General features: G+C 44.8%; 1 protein-coding gene across 5 annotated transcripts in view; it reads right to left on the bottom strand.

Moving 5' to 3' along the window:
* LOC110518351 (voltage-dependent L-type calcium channel subunit alpha-1C) overlaps nucleotides 1-22,820 on the bottom strand; it is a 149,190-nt gene that overhangs the window by 5,583 nt on the left and 120,787 nt on the right. For 4 of the 5 annotated variants that reach the window (XM_036956550.1, XM_036956551.1, XM_036956553.1 and 1 more), the window contains 13 exons: nucleotides 17,335-17,472; nucleotides 16,351-16,416; nucleotides 15,300-15,391; nucleotides 14,820-14,979; nucleotides 12,973-13,100; nucleotides 12,583-12,782; nucleotides 11,350-11,579; nucleotides 11,031-11,165; nucleotides 6,569-6,954; nucleotides 6,343-6,369; nucleotides 5,417-5,548; nucleotides 4,172-4,290; nucleotides 518-615 (listed from right to left, as the gene is read on the bottom strand). In XM_036956550.1, the coding sequence (XP_036812445.1) occupies nucleotides 518-615; nucleotides 4,172-4,290; nucleotides 5,417-5,548; nucleotides 6,343-6,369; nucleotides 6,569-6,954; nucleotides 11,031-11,165; nucleotides 11,350-11,579; nucleotides 12,583-12,782; nucleotides 12,973-13,100; nucleotides 14,820-14,979; nucleotides 15,300-15,391; nucleotides 16,351-16,416; nucleotides 17,335-17,472 (1,911 nt within the window). The remainder of the gene's footprint in view (nucleotides 1-517; nucleotides 616-4,171; nucleotides 4,291-5,416; nucleotides 5,549-6,342; nucleotides 6,370-6,568; nucleotides 6,955-11,030; nucleotides 11,166-11,349; nucleotides 11,580-12,582; nucleotides 12,783-12,972; nucleotides 13,101-14,819; nucleotides 14,980-15,299; nucleotides 15,392-16,350; nucleotides 16,417-17,334; nucleotides 17,473-22,820) is intronic. The other variant, XM_036956552.1, reaches the window with a different exon arrangement.

Raw genomic sequence — 22,820 nt, 5'->3', positions numbered from 1 at the left:
AGGTATAGAATGATCAGGTGTGTAAAATTGATCTAGCTGTAGAATGATCAGGTGTGTAAAATTGATCTAGCTGTAGAATGATCAGGTGTGTAAAACTGATCTAGGTATAGAATGATCAGGTGTGTAAAATTGATCTAGCTGTAGAATGATCAGGTGTGTAAAATTGATCTAGCTGTAGAATGATCAGGTGTGTAAAACTGATCTAGGTGTAGAATGATCAGGTGTGTAAAACTGATCTAGGTGTAGAATGATCAGGTGTGTAAAATTGATCTAGCTGTAGAATGATCAGGTGTGTAAAACTGATATAGGTATAGAATGATCAGATGTGTAAAACTGATCTAGGTGTAGAATGATCAGGTGTGTAAAACTGATCTAGGTATAGAATGATCAGATGTGTAAAACTGATCTAGGTGTAGAATGATCAGGTGTGTAAAATTGATCTAGGTGTAGAATGATCAGGTGTGTAAAACGGATCTAGGTGTAGAATGATCAGGTGTGTAAAACCATCCCTACTCACCTGATGGTGTACCAGGTGCAGCGGTAGAACTGTCTTCTGGGAGACATCTGCTCTCGTCTGTCTCCTCAGACACTCCAGATGGAAGGACGACCGCCGACCTGAACCAAGGGGAGTGAAGGACTGAGAGGCTGCACACACATAGAATATCTATTATCCAGAACAGTTAACCATTTAACAAGTAACCAGAGGGATTCACCAATTAACAATTAACAATTAACTAGAGGGACTCACCAATTAACTAGAGGGATTCACCAATTAACAATTAACTAGAGGGATTAACCAATTAACAATTAACTAGAGGGACTCACCAATTAACAATTAACTAGAGGGATTAACCAATTAACAATTAACCAGAGGGATTCACCAATTAACAATTAACAAGAGGGATTAACTAATTAACAATTAACCAGAGGGATTAACCAATTAACAATTAACTAGAGGGATTAACCAATTAACAATTAACTAGAGGGATTAACCAATTAACAAGTAACTAGAGGGATTAACCAATTAACAATTAACTAGAGGGATTCACCAATTAACAATTAACTAGAGGGATTCACCAATTAACAATTAACTAGAGGGACTCACCAATGAACAATTAACTAGAGGGACTTACCAATGAACAATTAAGTAGAGGGACTCACCAATTAACAATTAACTAGAGGGACTCACCAATTAACTAGAGGGATTCACCAATTAACAATTAACCAGAGGGATTAACCAATTAACAATTAACTAGAGGGATTAACCATTTAACAAGTAACCAGAGGGATTAACCAATTAACAATTAACTAGAGGGATTCACCAATTAACAATTGACTAGAGGGATTAACCAATTAACAATTGACTAGAGGGATTAACCAATTAACAATTAAATAATTAACAATTAACCAGAGGGATTAACCAATTAACAATTAACTAGAGGGATTCACCAATTAACAATTGACTAGAGGGATTAACCAATTAACAATTAAATAATTAACAATTAACCAGATGGATTAACCAATTAACAATTGACTAGAGGGATTAACCAATTAACAATTAAATAATTAACAATTAACCAGGGGGATTCACCAATTAACAATTAACTAGAGGGATTAACCAATTAACAATTAACTAGAGGGATTAACCAATTAACAATTGACTAGAGGGATTAACCAATTAACAATTAACTAGAGGGACTCACCAATTAACAATTAACTAGAGGGATTAACCAATTAACAATTAAATAATTAACAATTAACCAGAGGGATTAACCAATTAACAATTAACTAGAGGGATTCACCAATTAACAATTGACTAGAGGGATTAACCAATTAACAATTAAATAATTAACAATTAACCAGATGGATTAACCAATTAACAATTGACTAGAGGGATTAACCAATTAACAATTAAATAATTAACAATTAACCAGGGGGATTCACCAATTAACAATTAACTAGAGGGATTAACCAATTAACAATTAACTAGAGGGATTAACCAATTAACAATTGACTAGAGGGATTAACCAATTAACAATTAACTAGAGGGACTCACCAATTAACAATTGACTAGAGGGATTAACCAATTAACAATTAACTAGAGGGATTAACCAATTAACAAGTAACTAGAGGGATTAACCAATTAACAATTAACTAGAGGGATTAACCAATTAACAAGTAACTAGAGGGATTAACCAATTAACAATTAAATAATTAACAAGTAACTAGAGGGATTAACCAATTAACAATTAACTAGAGGGATTAACCAATTAACAAGCAACTAGAGGGATTAACCAATTAACAATTAAATAATTAACAAGTAACTAGAGGGATTAACCAATTAACAATTAACTAGAGGGATTAACCAATTAACAAGTAACTAGAGGGATTAACCAATTAACAATTAAATAATTAACACGTAACTAGAGGGATTAACCAATTAACAATTAACTAGAGGGATTAACCAATTAACAATTAACTAGAGGGATTAACCAATTAACAATTAACTAGAGGGATTAACCAATTAACAATTAACTAGAGGGATTCACCAATTAACAATTTAACCAGAGGGATTCACCAATTAACAATTAACTAGAGGGATTAACCAATTAACAATTGACTAGAGGGATTAACCAATTAACAATTAAATAATTAACAATTAACCAGAGGGATTAACCAATTAACAATTAACTAGAGGGATTCACCAATTAACAATTGACTAGAGGGATTAACCAATTAACAATTAAATAATTAACAATTAACCAGAGGGATTAACCAATTAACAATTGACTAGAGGGATTAACCAATTAACAATTAAATAATTAACAATTAACCAGGGGGATTCACCAATTAACAATTAACTAGAGGGATTAACCAATTAACAATTAACTAGAGGGATTAACCAATTAACAATTGACTAGAGGGATTAACCAATTAACAATTAACCAGAGGGATTCACCAATTAACAATTAACAAGAGGGATTAACTAATTAACAATTAACCAGAGGGATTAACCAATTAACAATTAACTAGAGGGATTAACCAATTAACAATTAACTAGAGGGATTAACCAATTAACAATTAAATAATTAACAATTAACCAGGGGGATTCACCAATTAACAATTAACTAGAGGGATTAACCAATTAACAATTAACTAGAGGGATTAACCAATTAACAATTGACTAGAGGGATTAACCAATTAACAATTAACTAGAGGGACTCACCAATTAACAATTAACTAGAGGGACTCACCAATGAACAATTAACTAGAGGGACTCACCAATTAACAATTAACTAGAGGGACTCACCAATTAACAATTAACTAGAGGGATTCACCAATTAACAATTAACTAGAGGGACTCACCAATTAACAATTGACTAGAGGGATTAACCAATTAACAATTAACTAGAGGGACTCACCAATTAACAATTGACTAGAGGGATTAACCAATTAACAATTAACTATAGGGATGAACCAATTTTGACTAGAGTGATTAACCAATTAACAATTAACTAGAGGGATTAACCAATTAACAATTGACTAGAGGGATTAACCAATTAACAATTGACTAGAGGGATTAACCAATTAACAATTAACTAGAGGGAGTAACCAATTAACAATTAAATAATTAACAATTAACCAGAGGGATTCACCAATTAACAATTGACTAGAGGGATTAACCAATTAACAATTAAATAATTAACAATTAACCAGAGGGATTCACCAATTAACAATTAACCAATTAACCAGCGAGGGAGAGGCTACATGAACATAGAATAACAATTACTAGAATGGACTTCCCCATTTCAAGTCAACAGACAGTGGAAGGGAGGTGTGGGAGGGGGGTTGAGTGGGGAGTTAAGTAGAGTAGGGGTAAGGGGTATTTTGTCTGTGTGAAGATTTGGAGGTTAGTGGGGGTTTAAGGGCTGTCGGTGTTGGTATTAAAATCTTACCCAGTGCTTTAGGCAGACAGGTCTAACTCTGGGGATTAGTTATGAGATAGGGGTGTTTGGTTTGGGTGTGGAGTCTGAGGTTATTGGGGGTTTAAGTGAGGTCTAGACAGACAGGTCTAAATATGGGGATTAGGTATGAGATAGGGGTGTTTGGTTTGGGTGAGGAGTCGGAGGTTAGTGGGGGTTGAAGTGAGGTCTAGACAGGCAGGTCTTACCCAGAGCTGTGGGACAGAGGAAGGCTCGTCTGGGAGAGTGCCAGGGTCTCCTGCCTCCCCCATCCTCTCCTTCCTCCATAGGAGTCAGCTGCTTGTTCTCCTCATCCTGATATACCAGCCTGAAAACACACACAGACGCAAGGTCACACACACACACACGTGGGGCATACAGAGACCATGAAAGGCATATCTTTTCATGGTGAAAGAGAAAGAGACAGAGAGAGAGAGAGAGAGGTGGAGAGAAGCAGAGAATAAGAGAGGGGAGGATAGAAGAGAGAGAGGTGGAGAGAAGCAGAGAAGAAGAGAGGGGAGGATAGAAGAGAGAGAGAGGTGGAGAGAATCAGAGAAGAGAGGGGAGGATAGAAGAGAGAGAGGTGGAGAGAAGCAGAGAAGAAGAGAGGGGAGGATAGAAGAGAGAGAGGTGGAGAGAAGCAGAGAAGAAGAGAGGGGAGGATAGAAGAGAGAGAGAGGTGGAGAGAATCAGAGAAGAAGAGAGGGGAGGATAGAAGAGAGAGAGAGGTGGAGAGAAGCAGATAAGAAGAGAGGGGAGGATAGAAGAGAGAGAGGTGGAGAGAAGCAGAGAAGAAGAGAGGGGAGGATAGAAGAGAGAGAGGTGGAGAGAAGCAGAGAAGAAGAGAGGGGAGGATAGAAGAGAGAGAGGTGGAGAGAAGCAGAGAAGAAGAGAGGGGAGGATAGAAGAGAGAGAGGTGGAGAGAAGCAGAGAAGAAGAGAGGGGAGGATAGAAGAGAGAGAGAGGTGGAGAGAATCAGAGAAGAAGAGAGGGGAGGATAGAAGAGAGAGAGGTGGAGAGAAGCAGATAAGAAGAGGGGAGGATAGAAGAGAGAGAGGTGGAGAGAATCAGAGAAGAAGAGAGGGGAGGATAGAAGAGAGAGAGAGGTGGAGAGAAGCAGATAAGAAGAGAGGGAAGGATAGAAGAGAGAGATGTGGAGAGAAGCAGAGAAGAAGAGGGGAGGAGAGAAGAGAGAGAGGTGGAGAGAATCAGAGAAGAAGAGAGGGGAGGATAGAAGAGAGAGAGGTGGAGAAAAGCAGAGAAGAAGAGAGGGGAGGATAGAAGAGAGAGAGAGGTGGAGAGAATCAGAGAAGAAGAGAGGGGAGGATAGAAGAGAGAGAGGTGGAGAGAATCAGAGAAGTAGAGAGGGGAGGATAGAAGAGAGAGAAGTGGAGAGAAGCAGAGAAGAAGAGAGGGGAGGATAGAAGAGAGAGAGAGGTGGAGAGAAGCAGTACATGTCTGAGGTGAGAATGTTCTGGTCGCTTCGGCGGTATTCTCTCTCGTCCGCGTAACTCTCATCGTACGTCTCGTCCGTCGACACCTCCTCTCGCCTGATGAACGGCAGACGGCTATCAGTGGAGTCCGAGCTGCAGAGGATTAAAAAACAACATAACACCTCTCACTAACCAGCTCACAAGAAGCAATAGAAGGACAGGAGGATTCTCCCCAACAGCAGCAGGAGGGAGGGGAGGAAGCACGGTGGTTAGAAGCAAGATGGCGGCGAGAAGCAGAATGAATAGAGAATCAACACACGGGAGAGAGATAGTGACAGTGGTCCAGCCGCGTGCTGTATTATACTCTACAGAGCTGAATGAAAGGCTTTAGGAGGATCCAACCAGGTTGAATCACTAGGCTGTGTTGAGGAGGAAGTAAGCCAATCACATGTCACCCACAGGAGGCTGCTGAGAGGAGGACGGCTCATAATAATATCTGGAGCGGAGCGAATGGATTGGCCACCTGGAAACCATGTGTTGGATGTATTTCATACCATTCCACCTGTTGCGCTCCAGTCATTAACATGAGCCATTTCCTCCCCAATTAAGATGCCACCAACCTCCTGTGATGTCACTCCTGTCAGGGTGGATCCAACCAGAGCTACATGAGCTAAAAACACTGTAGGTGATGCATATCCACATCCTGTTCTGTACAATATACATCTCTTCCTCCTCTGGTAGACATATACCAAGATCACACCAGGAGAGTAAAAACAGGTTAAATATTGACTGAAGTCCAGACACTTGTCTGTCCCTAAGTATGTTTAGCTCAGTGCAGCAAGGATCCAGCCAGGGACTGTATGGACAACAGGGTTGGCAGAACCCTTCCATACTGATGCCTCCTGGGCATTTACAACTCTCTCTCTCCTCCTGAGAGAGCAACATACCGCATGAGGGAGTCATAGAAACACATCCTGTGCTCAGCGTCAGTCAGTGTGGAGAGGAAGAGAGGAGAGAGAGAGAGACAGACAGACAAGAGAAGTTACCGTTGACTACCAATCAGAATTAGCAACAGATCCAAAGGTGGCCACGAGAGGTCACTGATAAAAGACAGACTAGAGAATAACACCAACATACTCTTACAGAACCCAGAGAAACCAGAGAGACACCCACCTCTTGGGAGGGAAGCACCATGCAGACCTCGGCAGTAGTATAGGGGTTAGCGGGGGTCCGCTCTGCCCATCCACTGTACTGATGCTGGGGTTCGGGAAACGGCTGACCCCCCCTGGACCACCAACCCCCACTACCACACCGGGGACCGCCGTGTTGTTGGCATTGTTGATGTTAGCATTGGAGCCCGAGGAAGAGTAGGAGCTCGGGGTGAAGGTGGTAGAGTCCATCAACTTCTCGTGGGACGGGGAATCGCCCTCGCCGGGGCTGCCCGTCTGGCTGATGTGGAGCGGGCGCTGCGTGGTGAAGGATTGTGGGAAGGTGTTGCGTCCGCTGTCGCGCCCGTCGTTGTAGTAGCTGACGTGGTTGCCGAACAACCCACCCGCTCGCTGTAGGAGGAGCGAGCGAGAGGGGGAGGAGAGAGAGGAGGCAGAGAGAGAGGGAGAGGAGAGAGAGGGGGAGGAGAGAGAGGAGGCAGAGAGAGAGGGAGAGGAGAGAGAGGGTGAGGAGAGAGAGGAGGCAGAGAGAGAGGGAGAGGAGAGAGAGGGGGAGGAGAGAGAGGAGGCAGAAAGAGAGGGAGAGGAGAGAGAGGGGGAGGAGAGAGAGGAGGCAGAGAGAGAGGGAGAGGAGAGAGAGGAGGCAGAAAGAGAGGGAGAGGAGAGAGAGGGGGAGGAGAGAGAGGAGGCAGAGAGAGAGGGAGAGGAGAGAGAGGGGGAGGAGAGAGAGGAGGCAGAAAGAGAGGGAGAGGAAAGAGAGGGAAAGGAGAGAGAGGGAGAAGAGAGAGGAGAGAGCAGAGGAGGAGAGAGAGGAGGAGGAGAGAGCAGAGGAGGAGAGAGAGAAGGCGGAGAGAGAGGGGGAGAAGAGAGAGGAGGAGAGAAAGAGGGAGGAGAGAGAGGGAGAGAGAGAGAGAGGAGGAGAGAGAGGGAGAGGAGATAGGAGGAGAGAAAGAGGGAGGAGAGAGAGAGGGAGGAGAGAGAGAGGGAGGAGAGAGAGGGGGAGGAGAGAGAGGGAGGAGAGAGAGAGGGAGGAGAGAGAGGGGGAGGAGAGAGAGGGAGGAGAGAGGGAGGAGAGAGAGGGGGAGGAGAGAGAGAGAGGGAGGAGAGAGAGGGGGAGGAGAGAGAGAGGAGGAGGAGAGAGAGAGGGAGGAGGGAGAGAGGGAGGAGAGAGAGAGAGAGGGAGGAGAGAGGGAGAGGGGGAGGAGAGAGAGGAGGCAGAGAGAGAGAGAGGAGAGAGAGAGGGGGAGGAGAGAGAGGAGGCAGAGAGAGAGGGAGAGGAGAGAGAGGGGGAGGAGAGAGAGGAGGCAGAGAGAGAGAGGGAGAGGAGAGAGGGGGAGGAGAGAGAGGAGGCAGAAAGAGAGGGAGAGGAGAGAGAGGGGGAGGAGAGAGAGGAGGCAGAGAGAGAGGGAGAGGAGAGAGAGGGGGAGGAGAGAGAGGAGGCAGAAAGAGAGGGAGAGGAAAGAGAGGGAGAGGCGAGAGAGGGAGAAGAGAGAGGAGAGAGCAGAGGAGGAGAGAGAGGAGGAGGAGAGAGCAGAGGAGGAGAGAGAGAAGGCGGAGAGAGAGGGGGAGAAGAGAGAGGAGGAGAGAAAGAGGGAGGAGAGAGAGGGAGAGAGAGAGAGAGGAGGAGAGAGAGGGAGAGGAGAGAGGAGGAGAGAAAGAGGGAGGAGAGAGAGAGGGAGGAGAGAGAGAGGGAGGAGAGAGAGGGGGAGGAGAGAGAGGGAGGAGAGAGAGAGGGAGGAGAGAGAGGGGGAGGAGAGAGAGAGGGAGGAGAGAGGGAGGAGAGAGAGGGGGAGGAGAGAGAGAGAGAGAGAGGGAGGAGAGAGAGGGGGAGGAGAGAGAGAGGGGGAGGAGAGAGAGAGGGAGGAGGGAGGGAGAAGAGAGAGAGAGAGAGGGAGGAGAGAGGGGGAGGAGAGAGAGAGAGAGAGAGAGAGAGAGGGAGGAGAGAGAGAGGGATGAGTATTGTGTAGCGGTACATCCATCTAAAAGCACACAGTCATGCTGTTCTGCTATTATGACTAAATCTATTCAGTCTATGTCGTATGGACAATGCAAAGCAAAGGCCTGGTTTATGACTGGAACAGCAATGTCTCCCTCTATTGGGGCGGGATCGTGTTTAGGTGTGGATGAGAATGCCATTTAGTGGGTACTGAAGTGTAGTGGGTTCTGAAGTATAGTAGATACTGAAGTGTACTGGGTTCTGAAGTATAGTAGATACTGAAGTGTACTGGGTTCTGAAGTATAGTAGATACTGAAGTGTACTGGGTTCTGAAGTGTAGTAGATACTGAAGTGTACTGGGTTCTGAAGTATAGTAGATACTGAAGTGTAGTGGGTTCTGAAGTATAGTAGATACTGAAGTGTAGTGGGTTCTGAAGTATAGTAGATACTGAAGTGTACTGGGTTCTGAAGTATAGTAGATACTGAAGTGTAGTGGGTTCTGAAGTATAGTAGATACTGACGTGTAGTGGGTTCTGAAGTATAGTAGATACTGAAGTGTAGTGGGTTCTGAAGTGTAGTGAATACTGAAGTGTGATTGGTTCTGAAGTGTAATGGGTTCTGAAGTGTAGTAGGTTATGACATGTAGTGGGTACTGAACTGTAGTGGGCTATGAGGTGTAGTGGATACTGAAGTGTTGTTGGTACATTAGTGTAGTAGATACTGAAGTGTACTACTACTACTGTAGTAGATACTGACGTTTGTACTTTACTGTAGTTTATTTATTGTAGTAGGTTCTGAAGTGTAGTGGGTACTGAACTGTAGTGGGTTATGAAGTGTAGTAGATACTGAAGTGTTGTTGGTACTTTAGTGTAGTAGGTACTAAAGTGTAGTGGGTACTGAAGTGTAGTGGGTTATGAAGTGTAGTGGGTTATGAAGTGTAGTGGGTTATGAAGTGTAGTGGGTTATGAAGTGTAGTGGATACTGAAGTGTAGTGGATACTGAACTATAGTAGGTTATGAAGTGTAGTGGGTTATGAAGTGTAGTGGATACTGAACTGTAGTAGGTACTAAAGTGTAGTGGGTACTGAAGTGTAGTGGGTTATGAAGTGTAGTGGGTTATGAAGTGTAGTGGGTTATGAAGTGTAGTGGGTTATGAAGTGTATTGGATACTGAAGTGTTGTTGGAACTTTAGTGTAGTAGGTACTAAAGTGTAGTGGGTTATGAAGTGTAGTGGGTCATGAAGTGTAGTGGGTTATGAAGTGTAGTGGGTTATGAAGTGTAGTGGGTACTAAAGTGTAGTGGGTTATGAAGTGTAGTGGGTTAGGAAGTGTAGTGGGTTATAAAGTGTAGTGGGTTATGAAGTGTTGTGGGTTATGAAGTGTAGTGGGTTATGAAGTGTAGTGGGTTATGAAGTGTAGTGGGTTATGAAGTGTAGTGGGTACTGAAGTGTAGTGGGTTATGAAGTGTAGTGGATACTGAAGTGTAGTGGGTTATGAAGTGTAGTGGGTTATGAAGTGTAGTGGGTTATGAAGTGTAGTGCGTTATGAAGTGTAGTGGGTTATGAAGTGTAGTGGGTGATGAAGTGTAGTGGGTTATGAAGTGTAGTGGGTTAGGAAGTGTAGTGGGTTATAAGTGTAGTGGGTTATGAAGTGTAGTGGGTTATGAAGTGTAGTGGGTTATGAAGTGTAGTGGGTTAGGAAGTGTAGTGGGTTCTGAAGTGTAGTGGGTTATGAAGTGTAGTGGGTTATGAAGTGTAGTGGATACTGAACTGTAGTGGGTTATGAAGTGTAGTGGGTTATGAAGTGTAGTGGGTTATGAAGTGTAGTAGCTTATGAAGTGTAGTGGATACTGAACTGTAGTAGGTACTAAAGTGTAGTGGGTACTGAAGTGTAGTGGGTTATGAAGTGTAGTGGGTTATGAAGTGTAGTGGGTTATGAAGTGTAGTGGGTTATGGAGTGTAGTGGGTTTTGAAGTGCATTGGATACTGAAGTGTTGTTGGAACTTTATTGTACTAGGTGCTAAAGTGTAGTGGGTTATGAAGTATAGTGGTTTATGAAGTGTAGTGGGTTATGAAGTGTAGTGGTTTATGAAGTGTAGTGGGTTATGAAGTGTAGTGGGTTATGAAGTGTAGCGGGTTATGAAGTGTAGTAGGTACTAAAGTGTAGTGGGTTATGAAGTGTAGTAGGTTATGAAGTGTAGTGGGTTATGAAGTGTAGTGGGTTATGAAGTGTAGTAGGTTATGAAGTGTAGTGGGTTATGAAGTGTAGTGGGTTATGAAGTGTAGTGGGTTATAAAGTGTAGTGGGTTATGAAGTGTAGTGGGTTATGAAGTGTAGTGGGTTATGAAGTGTAGTGGGTTATGAAGTGTAGTGGGTTATGAAGTGTAGTGGATACTGAAGTGGCGTCTGGAGCCAATGATGGTGGATGGTGAAGAACCAGATGTAATCCTTATAGCTGGTCACAGCAGAAGCGATGGGCCTGATGAAGCTCAGTAGTTCAGACAGAGGGGTGTGTGGGGCTGTAGCCGACCTTTACCCTGAAGATATCGTCCTCGGACGCTGCCGAGACCGGCTCCTTCATCGACTTGTCCAGGTCTTCCTCCACTGTGAGGTCACCTGATATGGCCCTCCGGATCTCAGGACCCATGTCATGGAGCGTCCGCAGGCCCGCCTGATTAGAAATACAGACAGGCACAGACAAGCACCAGCACGGAACGACAGACACAGAGGAACAAACAGAAACACAGACTCATTGTTTTAGTACTAATTTGATATGTTCAGTGAAGAACTAACACATTTCTAAAAGGTGCTCTCTGGTCTGAAGGTCTGACAGCCAGGAACTTGTAGGGACCCACCTGCAGGGAGAGAGCCGTCTTGGGGGGCACCTTGGCCACCAGGCCCTGCTCTTTACGCTTCTTAAACTTCCTGAAGTACTCCTGGATCAGGAAGGTGGCGTAGAACTTCCCAACCGTCACCTCATCATCTCCAGCAGGGGGCACCACCTGATCCAGCAGCTTCATACTGGTCCTCTTCCAGATCTTCTTCACTATGGCTCGGAGCTCCTCGTTCGCCTGCTCCAAGTTACCTTCACACACACACACACACACACACACACACACACACACACACACACACACACACACACACACACACACACACACACACACACACACACACACACACACACACACACACACACACACACAAACACAGAAACACAGAAACCAGACGGGGACCGTACAAACCAACAATGGTCATTGCTCCAAGTTACCTTCACGCACGCACGCACACACACACACACACATGTTCATGTGGGGCATACAGAGAGAGAGGTGGAGAGAAGCAGAGAAGAGGAGAGGGGAGGATAGAAGAGAGAGAGGTGGAGAGAAGCAGAGAAGAAGAGAGGGGAGGAGAGAAGAGAGAGGTGGAGAGAAGCAGAGAAGAAGAGAGGGGAGGATAGAAGAGAGAGAGGTGGAGAGAAGCAGAGAAGAAGAGAGGGGAGGATAGAAGAGAGAGAGGTGGAGAGAAGCAGAGAAGAAGAGAGGGGAGGATAGAAGAGAGAGAGGTGGAGAGAAGCAGAGAAGAAGAGATGGGAGGAAAGAAGAGAGAGGTGGAGAGAAGCAGAGAAGAAGAGAGGGGAGGAGAGAAGAGAGGTGGAGAGAAGCAGAGAAGAAGAGAGGGGAGGATAGAAGAGAGAGGTGGAGAGAAGCAGAGAAGAAGAGAGGGGAGGATAGAAGAGAGAGAGGTGGAGAGAAGCAGAGAAGCAGAGAAGAAGAGAGGGGAGGATAGAAAAGAGAGAGGTGGAGAGAATCAGAGAAGAAGAGAGGGGAGGAGAGAAGAGAGAGAGAGGTGGAGAGAATCAGAGAAGAAGAGAGGGGAGGAGAGAAGAGAGAGAGGTGGAGAGAAGCAGAGAAGAAGAGAGAGGAGGATAGAAGAGAGAGAGGTGGAGAGAAGCAGAGAAGAAGAGAGGGGAGGAGAGAAGAGAGAGGTGGAGAGAATCAGAAAAGAAGAGAGAGAGGTGGAGAGAATCAGAGAAGAAGAGAGAGAGGTTGAGAGAATCACTACACACACAAAATCAAATGTGTTACCATCAGTCTTGATCCTCAGTGCTGTTCGCACCAGGGCAAACAGGGTGGCATTGAACATGACTGTGCCATCGCTGTTCAGGGGCATGTTCATGGAGACCAGACGCTTGCAGGCCACCCGGTGGGGACAGAGCTTCCCGAAGCCCAAAGGAGGCTGAATCCTCCTCAACAGTGTTACCACATCTAGGTGCTTGATACGACCCCTGTAGAACAGACAACAATATTTAGAGAGAGAGAGAGAGAGAGAGAGATAGACAGAGAGAGAGAGAGACAGATAGACAGAGAGAGAGAAAGAGAGAGAGAGACAGAGAGAGACTAAGAGGGAGGGAGGGAGGGAGGGAGGGAGGGAGGGAGGGAGGGAGGGAGGGAGGTGCTGTTTGAAGTTGTACTGACTTTGCCTCTGGGTCGTACTCAGCCCAGATCCTCTTGAACTCATCCAGGTGGTGAGGTCCTAGAATAGACCAGTCTCTGGTCAGGTAGTCAAAGTTATCCATGATCACAGCCACAAACAGGTTGATGATCTGTGGACAGAGAGACAACAGACCCCATTAATCAACTCATCAGTCTCAATGCCAGCTGAAAGAGAGACAACAGACCAGAATAATCAACTCATCAGTCTCAATGCCAGCTGACAGAGAGATAACAGACCAGAATAATCAACTGGTCTAGTCTCAATGACAGCCGACAGAGAGACAACAGACCAGAATAATCAACTCATCAGTCCCAATAACAGCTGACAGAGAGATAACAGACCAGAATAATCAACTGGTCTGGTCTCAATAACAGCTGACAGAGAGACAACAGACCAGAATAATCAACTGGACTGGTCTCAATAACAGCTGACAGAGAGATAACAGACCAGAATTATCAACTGGTCTGGTCTCAATAACAGCTGACAGAAAGATAACAGACCAGAATAATCAACTCATCAGTCCCAATAACAGCTGACAGAAAGATAACAGACCAGAATAATCAACTCATCAGTCCCAATAACAGCTAACAGAGAGACAACAGACCAGAATAATCAACTCATCAGTCCCAATGACAGCCGACAGAGAGACAACAGACCAGAATAATCAACTCATCAGTCCCAATAACAGCTGACAGAGAGACAACAGACCAGAATAATCAACTGGTCTGGTCCCAATAACAGCTAACAGAGAGACAACAGACCAGAATAATCAACTCATCAGTCCCAATAACAGCTAACAGAGAGACAACAGACCAGAATAATCAACTCATCAGTCCCAATAACAGCTAACAGAGAGACAACAGACCAGAATAATCAACTCTGGAATAATCTGGAATACTAGAAAAAAACGATTGGTTTCTCTACCAGTGGGATTGTCCCTCCTGACTCTCTGTAGCTAGTGGGATTGTCCCTCCTGACTCTCTGTAGCTAGTGGGATTGTCCCTCCTGACTCTCTGTAGCTAATGGGATTGTCCCTCCTGACTCTCTGTAGCTAGTGGGATTGTCCCTCCTGGCTCTCTGTAGCTAGTGGGATTGTCCCTCCTGGCTCTCTGTAGCTAGTGGGATTGTTCCTCCTGGCTCTCTGTAGCTAGTGGGATTTTCCCTCCTGGTTCTCTGTAGCTAGTGGGATTGTCCCTCCTGGTTCTCTGTAGCTAGTGGGATTGTCCCTCCTGGCTCTCTGTAGCTAGTGGGATTGTCCCTCCTGGTTCTCTGTAGCTAGTGGGATTGTCCCTCCTGGTTCTCTGTAGCTAGTGGGATTGTTCCTCCTGGCTCTCTGTAGCTAGTGGGATTGTTCCTCCTGGTTCTCTGTAGCTAGTGGGATTGTTCCTCCTGACTCTCTGTAGCTAGTGGGATTGTTCCTCCTGGTTCTCTGTAGCTAGTGGGATTGTTCCTCCTGGTTCTCTGTAGCTAGTGGGATTGTTCCTCCTTTCTCTATGTAGCTAGTGGCATTGTCCATCCTTGCTCTCTGTAGCTAGTGGGATTGTCCCTCCTGACTCTCTGTAGCTAGTGGGATTGTCCCTCCTGGCTCTCTGTAGCTAGTGGGATTGTCCCTCCTGGCTCTCTGTAGCTAGTGGGATTGTCCCTCCTGGTTCTCTGTAGCTAGTGGGATTGTCCCCTCCTGGTTCTCTGTAGCTAGTGGGATTGTCCCTCCTGGTTTTCTGTAGCTAGTGGGATTGTTCCTCCTTGCTCTCTGTAGCTAGTGGGATTGTCCCTCCTTGCTTTCTGTAGCTAGTGGGATTGTCCCTCCCCGCTCTCCGTAGCTACTTACCAGGAAGGCACAGAGCATGTAGAAACTGACGAAGTAGAAGATAGCGAAGTGACTCCCACACTGGTCCTCGCTGGCTGGTCCCACCTCTGACCCCTTCTCACAGGGTCGCATGGGGGCGCATGCCAGCATGATCTCCTGCCACGCCTCGCCTGTGGCACACCTGGGCACAGGTAAACAACCAGCTGTCACACACAGAAGGCTCTACTGTACAGGAAGAATGGGCTCCACGAAGGGTCCACCTGGTGGTGAAATGCTGCATGGTTGTCCTACCTTCACAGGTAGAGTTTTCAAACAAAAAAGTAGGAAACGACATCCCGGCTTGCAGAAGAGATGGAAAGGATGCACAGGGGTTTGATAAAACACCATGACTCTGAGTTGGCAGTGCTTTCATCATCTCCAGATCTGTTGGGGGCTTTTAAATCAGGAATTTGTGACGTTGGTTTACAGTCTGGAAAGAGAGGAGGAGAACAGACGGCTCACCTGAAGAGCAGGAGTGTAGCCTGGGGGAAGGTCTGGAAGTTGTTGTTCCTGTTGATCTGACTGTTGTCCCTCAGGGCTATCTTACCAAACATCTGCAGGGGGCAAGGTTGTTAGGAGACACAGGGCACGCCAGGTCAACATGGTGCAAGACAGCCACACCACAGAGGACAGACGACATCGTCAGGTCAGTACCACAGAGGACAGGTGACATCGTCAGGTCAGTACCACAGAGGACAGGTGACATCGTCAGGTCAGTACCACAGAGGACAGGTGACATCGTCAGGTCAGTACCACAGAGGACAGGTGACATCGTCAGGTCAGTACCACAGAGGACAGGTGACATCGTCAGGTCAGTACCACAGAGGACAGGTGACATCGTCAGGTCAGTACCACAGAGGACAGGTGACATCGTCAGGTCAGTACCACAGAGGACAGGTGACATCGTCAGGTCAGTACCACAGAGGACAGGTGACATCGTCAGGTCAGTACCACAGAGGACAGGTGACATCGTCAGGGTCAGTACCACAGAGGACAGGGGGCCGAGGAGACAGGCCACAAGGCTTCTCAACATGTATATAAGGTAACAACATCTAGTGCTGGTTGCCCGGACATGGGTTCAGTCTAGTCCTGGTATTAAAATCACTTTCAATGGAGCTTTTAATTCCTGGACCAGGCTTAAAGTGTGTCTGGGAAACCAGCCCCTAGAGAGAGAACGTAGAGAGATGAAAGGTTATTATAGTGTGGAGGAGAGAACAGGACAGGACATACAGGACCTTGGGTCAGGGGTCAGAACAGCTAACGACACGGACGGGACAGGACTGGCTAGAGGAGAGAAACAGAGGAGAGAAACAGAGGAGAGGAACAGAGGAGAGAAACAGAGGGGAGAAACAGAGGAGAGAAACAGAGGAGAGGAACAGAGGAGAGGAACAGAGGAGAGAAACAGAGGAGAGGAACAGAGGAGAGAAACAGAGGAGAGAAACAGGGGAGAGAAACAGAGGAGAGGAACAGAGGACCAATCCCAGATGCTCGGGGGCCGACCGGCAGCTCTTACCTGCATCCCAATGACGGCGTAGATGAAAAAGAGCATCACTATGAGCAGTGCTACATAGGGGAGGGCCTGGGGGGGGGGACAGAGAGAGATCAGTGACACGTCAACAACACTGTCTAGCACCACAGCACCAAAACCACGTCAACAACACTGTCTAGCACCACAGCACCAAAAACACGGCAGCACATTGCTGCAAAAATAGTCACGGTCCTTTTCCCCCACTGTCCAACCCAAGAGAAATAACTATTTTACCAGAACCCCTTTATCAAATGTTTTGGGTTTTATTTGGGGGAGTGCCCCTATAAAACCACCTACATTTAAAATGTTCAGACACTCTTATTTAAGGAGACTGTAGTAAGTTCATACTGGTCCACCCTGTGGGAATTGAACCCACATCTCTGGCGTGGCAAGCACCATGCTCTACCAACTGAGCCACACGGGACCTATGAAGGACACCTTATCTTCGCCCTAGAAATACCATGTCAACCTGTAAGCCTTATCGTTAACCTGTAGCATGGTGAGGAGGCTGTGACAGCATGCATATGAAAGGGTTTGGGGTTTTGAGAGACAGTTAGATGCTGACTGGTTAGCTGGACACATAACTCCTCCCTTCTACATTCCTCCCTCAAGCAGGGTCAGGGGTCAAGCTGAATTTCAGTCACTCAATTCAGGAAGTGATTTGAAATGAAAATTCTAATATGGAAAAACTTAAATAAATAAATAAATAGGCTATCTATATAAAACAAAATAATAGATAGATAATTAATTTAAAATATATATATTTTTAAATGATTGGCCAGGTACAGACCAGAACTAAAAGACGTTGAGGTCTTTCCTCCCAAACCTCAGTTATATCTAACTCAGATTTATAGAATTTCCATTCCAGTATACTTCCCTCCCGAATTGACTGACTTCAATTCCAATTGACCCCCCCCGTGACCCCGTTGCATCTCAATGGTCTTGACTTGAGTCTGAGTCTCCTCTCACTTGAAAGGACTTGATGAAGGTCCACAGCAGGGTCCGTATCCCTTCTCCCCGAGACAGCAGTTTGACCAGCCTCATCACTCTGAACAGCCGGAAGAAGGTGATGGAGATCCTGGCGTTATCTTCAGAGTTTTGTAGTCCCTTTTGTTAGGCACCGGACGTCAACACACACACACACACACACAAACACACACACACGCGCACACGCGCACACGCGCACACACACACACACACACACACACACGCACGCACGCACGCACGCACGCACGCACAGACGAGGATTCAGACATTCACACACACATGTGAGCACACACAAGAGCCGACATACACACACAGACATGAACAGACATACACACAGACATGAACAGACATACACACAGACATGAACACACGCACACACAGACATGAACACACACATACACAGACATGAACACACACACACACACACACAGACATGAACACACACACACACAGACATGAACACACACACACACAGACATAAACAGACATACACACAGACATGAACACACACACACACACACACACACAGACATGAACACACATACACACAGACATGAACACACACACACACAGACATGAACACACACACACACACACAGACATGAACACACACACACAGACATGAACACACACACACAGACATGAACACACACACAGACATGAACAGACACACACACACATATGAACACACACACACACACAGACATGAACACACACACACACACACAGGCATGAACACATGTACACACAGAAATGAACAGACACACACACACAGACATGAACACACATACACACAGACATGAACAGACACACACACAGACATGAACACACACACACACACACAGACATGAACACACACACACACACACAGACATGAACACACATACACACAGACATGAACACACATACACACAGACATGAACACACACACACACACACACACACACACACACACACACACACACACACACACACACACACACACACACACACACACACACACGATCATCCGTATGCGAGTGCACACCCACACGTAGTTGTAGATACAAACACATACACAGACACACACATACACACAAAGTTAATAGGTCAATCACTGTTGAGTCCTTCAAATCATCCCATCAAAAACAACCTACAAAATAGTTTAGGAGAGAATCGGGCATCACCTGGTGGCTCTATGAGAAACGGGAATACAACTAACAGACACAACGCATTACACTTCCTGTTCTCCAGCAGAGAATACAACTAACAGACACAATGCATTACACTTCCTGTTCTCCATCAGAGAATACAACTAACAGACACAACGCATTACACTTCCTGTTCTCCATCAGAGAATACAACTAACAGACACAATGCATTACACTTCCTGTTCTCCATCAGAGAATACAACTAACAGACACAATGCATTACACTTCCTGTTCTCCAGCAGAGAATACAACTAACAGACACAATGCATTACACTTCCTGTTCTCCGGCAGAGAATACAACTAACAGACACAACGCATTACACTTCCTGTTCCCCAGCAGAGAATACAACTAACAGACACAATGCATAACACTTCCTGTTCTCCAGCAGAGGATACAACTAACAGACACAATGCATTACACTTCCTGTTCTCCAGCAGAGAATACAACTAACAGACACAATGCATTACACTTCCTGTTCCCCATCAGAGAATACAACTAACAGACACAATGCATTACACTTCCTGTTCCCCAGCAGAGAATACAACTAACAGACACAATGCATTACACTTCCTGTTCTCCATCAGAGAATACAACTAACAGACACAACGCATTACACTTCCTGTTCTCCATCAGAGAATACAACTAACAGACACAACGCATTACACTTCCTGTTCTCCAGCAGAGAATACAACTAACAGACACAATGCATTACACTTCCTGTTCTCCAGCAGAGAATACAACTAACAGACACAATGCATTACACTTCCTGTTCTCCAGCAGAGAATACAACTAACAGACACAATGCATTACACTTCCCGTTCTCCAGCAGAGAATACAACTAACAGACACAATGCATTACACTTCCTGTTCTCCAGCAGAGAATACAACTAACAGACACAATGCATTACACTTCCTGTTCTCCAGCAGAGAATACAACTAACAGCATTACACTTCCTGTTCTCCAGCAGAGAATACAACTAACAGACACAATGCATTACACTTCCTGTTCTCCAGCAGAGAATACAACTAACAGACACAATGCATTACACTTCCTGTTCTCCAGCAGAGAATACAACTAACATACACAATGCATTACACTTCCTGTTCTCCAGCAGAGAATACAACTAACAGACACAATGCAATACACTTCCTGTTCTCCAGCAGAGAATACAACTAACAGACACAATGCATTACACTTCCTGTTCTCCAGCAGAGAATACAACTAACAGACACAATGCAATACACTTCCTGTTCTCCAGCAGAGAATACAACTAACAGACACAATGCATTACACTTCCTGTTCCCCATCAGAGAATACAACTAACAGACACAATGCATTACACTTCCTGTTCTCCAGCAGAGAATACAACTAACAGACACAATGCATTACACTTCCTGTTCTCCAGCAGAGAATACAACTAACAGACACAATGCATTACACTTCCTGTTCTCCAGCAGAGAATACAACTAACAGACACAATGCATTACACTTCCTGTTCTCCAGCAGAGAATACAATTAACAGCATTACACTTCCTGTTCTCCAGCAGAGAATACAACTAACAGACACAATGCATTACACTTCCTGTTCTCCAGCAGAGAATACAACTAACAGACACAATGCAATACACTTCCTGTTCTCCAGCAGAGAATACAACTAACAGACACAATGCATTACACTTCCTGTTCCCCATCAGAGAATACAACTAACAGACACAATGCATTACACTTCCTGTTCTCCAGCAGAGAATACAACTAACAGACACAACGCATTACACTTCCTGTTCTCCAGCAGAGAATACAACTAACAGACACAACGCATTACACTTCCTGTTCTCCAGCAGAGAATACAACTAACAGACACAATGCATTACACTTCCTGTTCTCCAGCAGAGAATACAACTAACAGACACAACGCATTACACTTCCTGTTCTCCAGCAGAGAATACAACTAACAGACACAAGGCATTACACTTCCTGTTCTCCATCAGAGAATACAACTAACAGACACAATGCATTACACTTCCTGTTCTCCATCAGAGAATACAACTAACAGACACAATGCATTACACTTCCTGTTCCCCAGCAGAGAATACAACTAACAGACACAATGCATTACACTTCCTGTTCCCCATCAGAGAATACAACTAACAGACACAATGCATTACACTTCCTGTTCTCCAGCAGAGAATACAACTAACAGACACAATGCATTACACTTCCTGTTCCCCATCAGAGAATACAACTAACAGACACAATGCATTACACTTCCTGTTGTCCAGCAGAGAATACAACTAACAGACACAATGCATTACACTTCCTGTTCCCCATCAGAGAATACAACTAACAGACACAATGCATTACACTTCCTGTTCTCCAGCAGAGAATACAACTAACAGCATTACACTTCCTGTTCTCCAGCAGAGAATACAACTAACAGCATTACACTTCCTGTTCTCCATCAGAGAATACAACTAACAGACACAACGCATTACACTTCCTGTTCCCCATCAGAGAATACAACTAACAGACACAATGCATTACACTTCCTGTTCTCCAGCAGAGAATACAACTAACAGACACAATGCATTACACTTCCTGTTCTCCAGCAGAGAATACAACTAACAGACACAATGCATTACACTTCCTGTTCTCCAGCAGAGAATACAACTAACAGACACAATGCATTACACTTCCTGTTCCCCATCAGAGAATACAACTAACAGACACAATGCATTACACTTCCTGTTCTCCATCAGAGAATACAACTAACAGACACAACGCATTACACTTCCTGTTCTCCATCAGAGAATACAACTAACAGACACAATGCATTACACTTCCTGTTCTCCAGCAGAGAATACAACTAACAGACACAATGCATTACACTTCCCGTTCCCCATCAGAGAATACAACTAACAGACACAATGCATTACACTTCCTGTTCTCCAGCAGAGAATACAACTAACAGACACAATGCATTACACTTCCTGTTCTCCAGCAGAGAACACAACTAACAGACACAATGCATTACACTTCCTGTTCTCCATCAGAGAATACAACTAACAGACACAATGCATTACACTTCCTGTTCTCCAGCAGAGGACAACGGGCAAAGCTTTTCATGGTCCTATTAATATTTCAAAAGCCCCCAAACAAAAACTAGGCTATAAAATATTTACACAATCCTCTATAGGCAAAATGTTCCTTTCAATTCAACTATTAACTATATGATTAACTAGAGTACCTTGGGAGGCCCTAAAGAATTCATAAGCTACGCCACAAATTGACAAAACAACCAACTGACATTAAACTAGACAATACACACTGACAAATCACAGCAGGTAATATCTTCCACCACACAGAGACAACAAACTACAGAACACTACAACACAACTTTTACACAGTAGAAACTAGTTCCACAACCTTCACCAGACTGAACAACAACAAACACAACTTTTACACAGTAGAAACTAGTTCCACAACCTTCACCAGACTGAACAACAACAAACACAACTTTTACACAGTAGAAACTAGTTCCACAACCTTCACCAGACTGAACAACAACAAACAACTTTTACACAGTAGAAACTAGTTCCACAACCTTCACCAGACTGAACAACAACAAACAACTTTTACACAGTAGAAACTAGTTCCACAACCTTCACCAGACTGAACAACAACAAACAACTTTTACACAGTAGAAACTAGTTCCACAACCTTCACCAGACTGAACAACAACAACACAACTTTTACACAGTAGAAACTAGTTCCACAACCTTCACCAGACTGAACAACAACAACACAACTTTTACACAGTAGAAACTAGTTCCACAACCTTCACCAGACTGAACAACAACAAACAACTTTTACACAGTAGAAATTAGTTCCACAACCTTCACCAGACTGAACAACAACAAACAACTTTTACACAGTAGAAACTAGTTCCACAACCTTCACCAGACTGAACAACAACAACACAACTTTTACACAGTAGAAACTAGTTCCACAACCTTCACCAGACTGAACAACAACAACACAACTTTTACACAGTAGAAACTAGTTCCACAACCTTCACCAGACTGAACAACAACAAACAACTTTTACAACAACAAGAACAAGGCAATGCATTGAACCATTGGTTATTAGGTATTATTCCTCATAGAGCCACCAGCTCTGTGTTTAAGTCAAGGAGGTAAAACCACAGGAGGACAGTAGGGGGAGCAACTGTGTCACACAGAGAGAAAGAGACAGAGAGAGACAGAGAGAGAGAGAGAGA

This window comes from Oncorhynchus mykiss, chromosome 21 (assembly GCF_013265735.2).
Source record: "Oncorhynchus mykiss isolate Arlee chromosome 21, USDA_OmykA_1.1, whole genome shotgun sequence".
Classification (NCBI taxonomy): Eukaryota; Metazoa; Chordata; class Actinopteri; order Salmoniformes; family Salmonidae; genus Oncorhynchus; species Oncorhynchus mykiss.
Note: the sequence above shows the minus strand (reverse complement) of the source record. Positions and strands in the feature narration are given on the sequence as shown.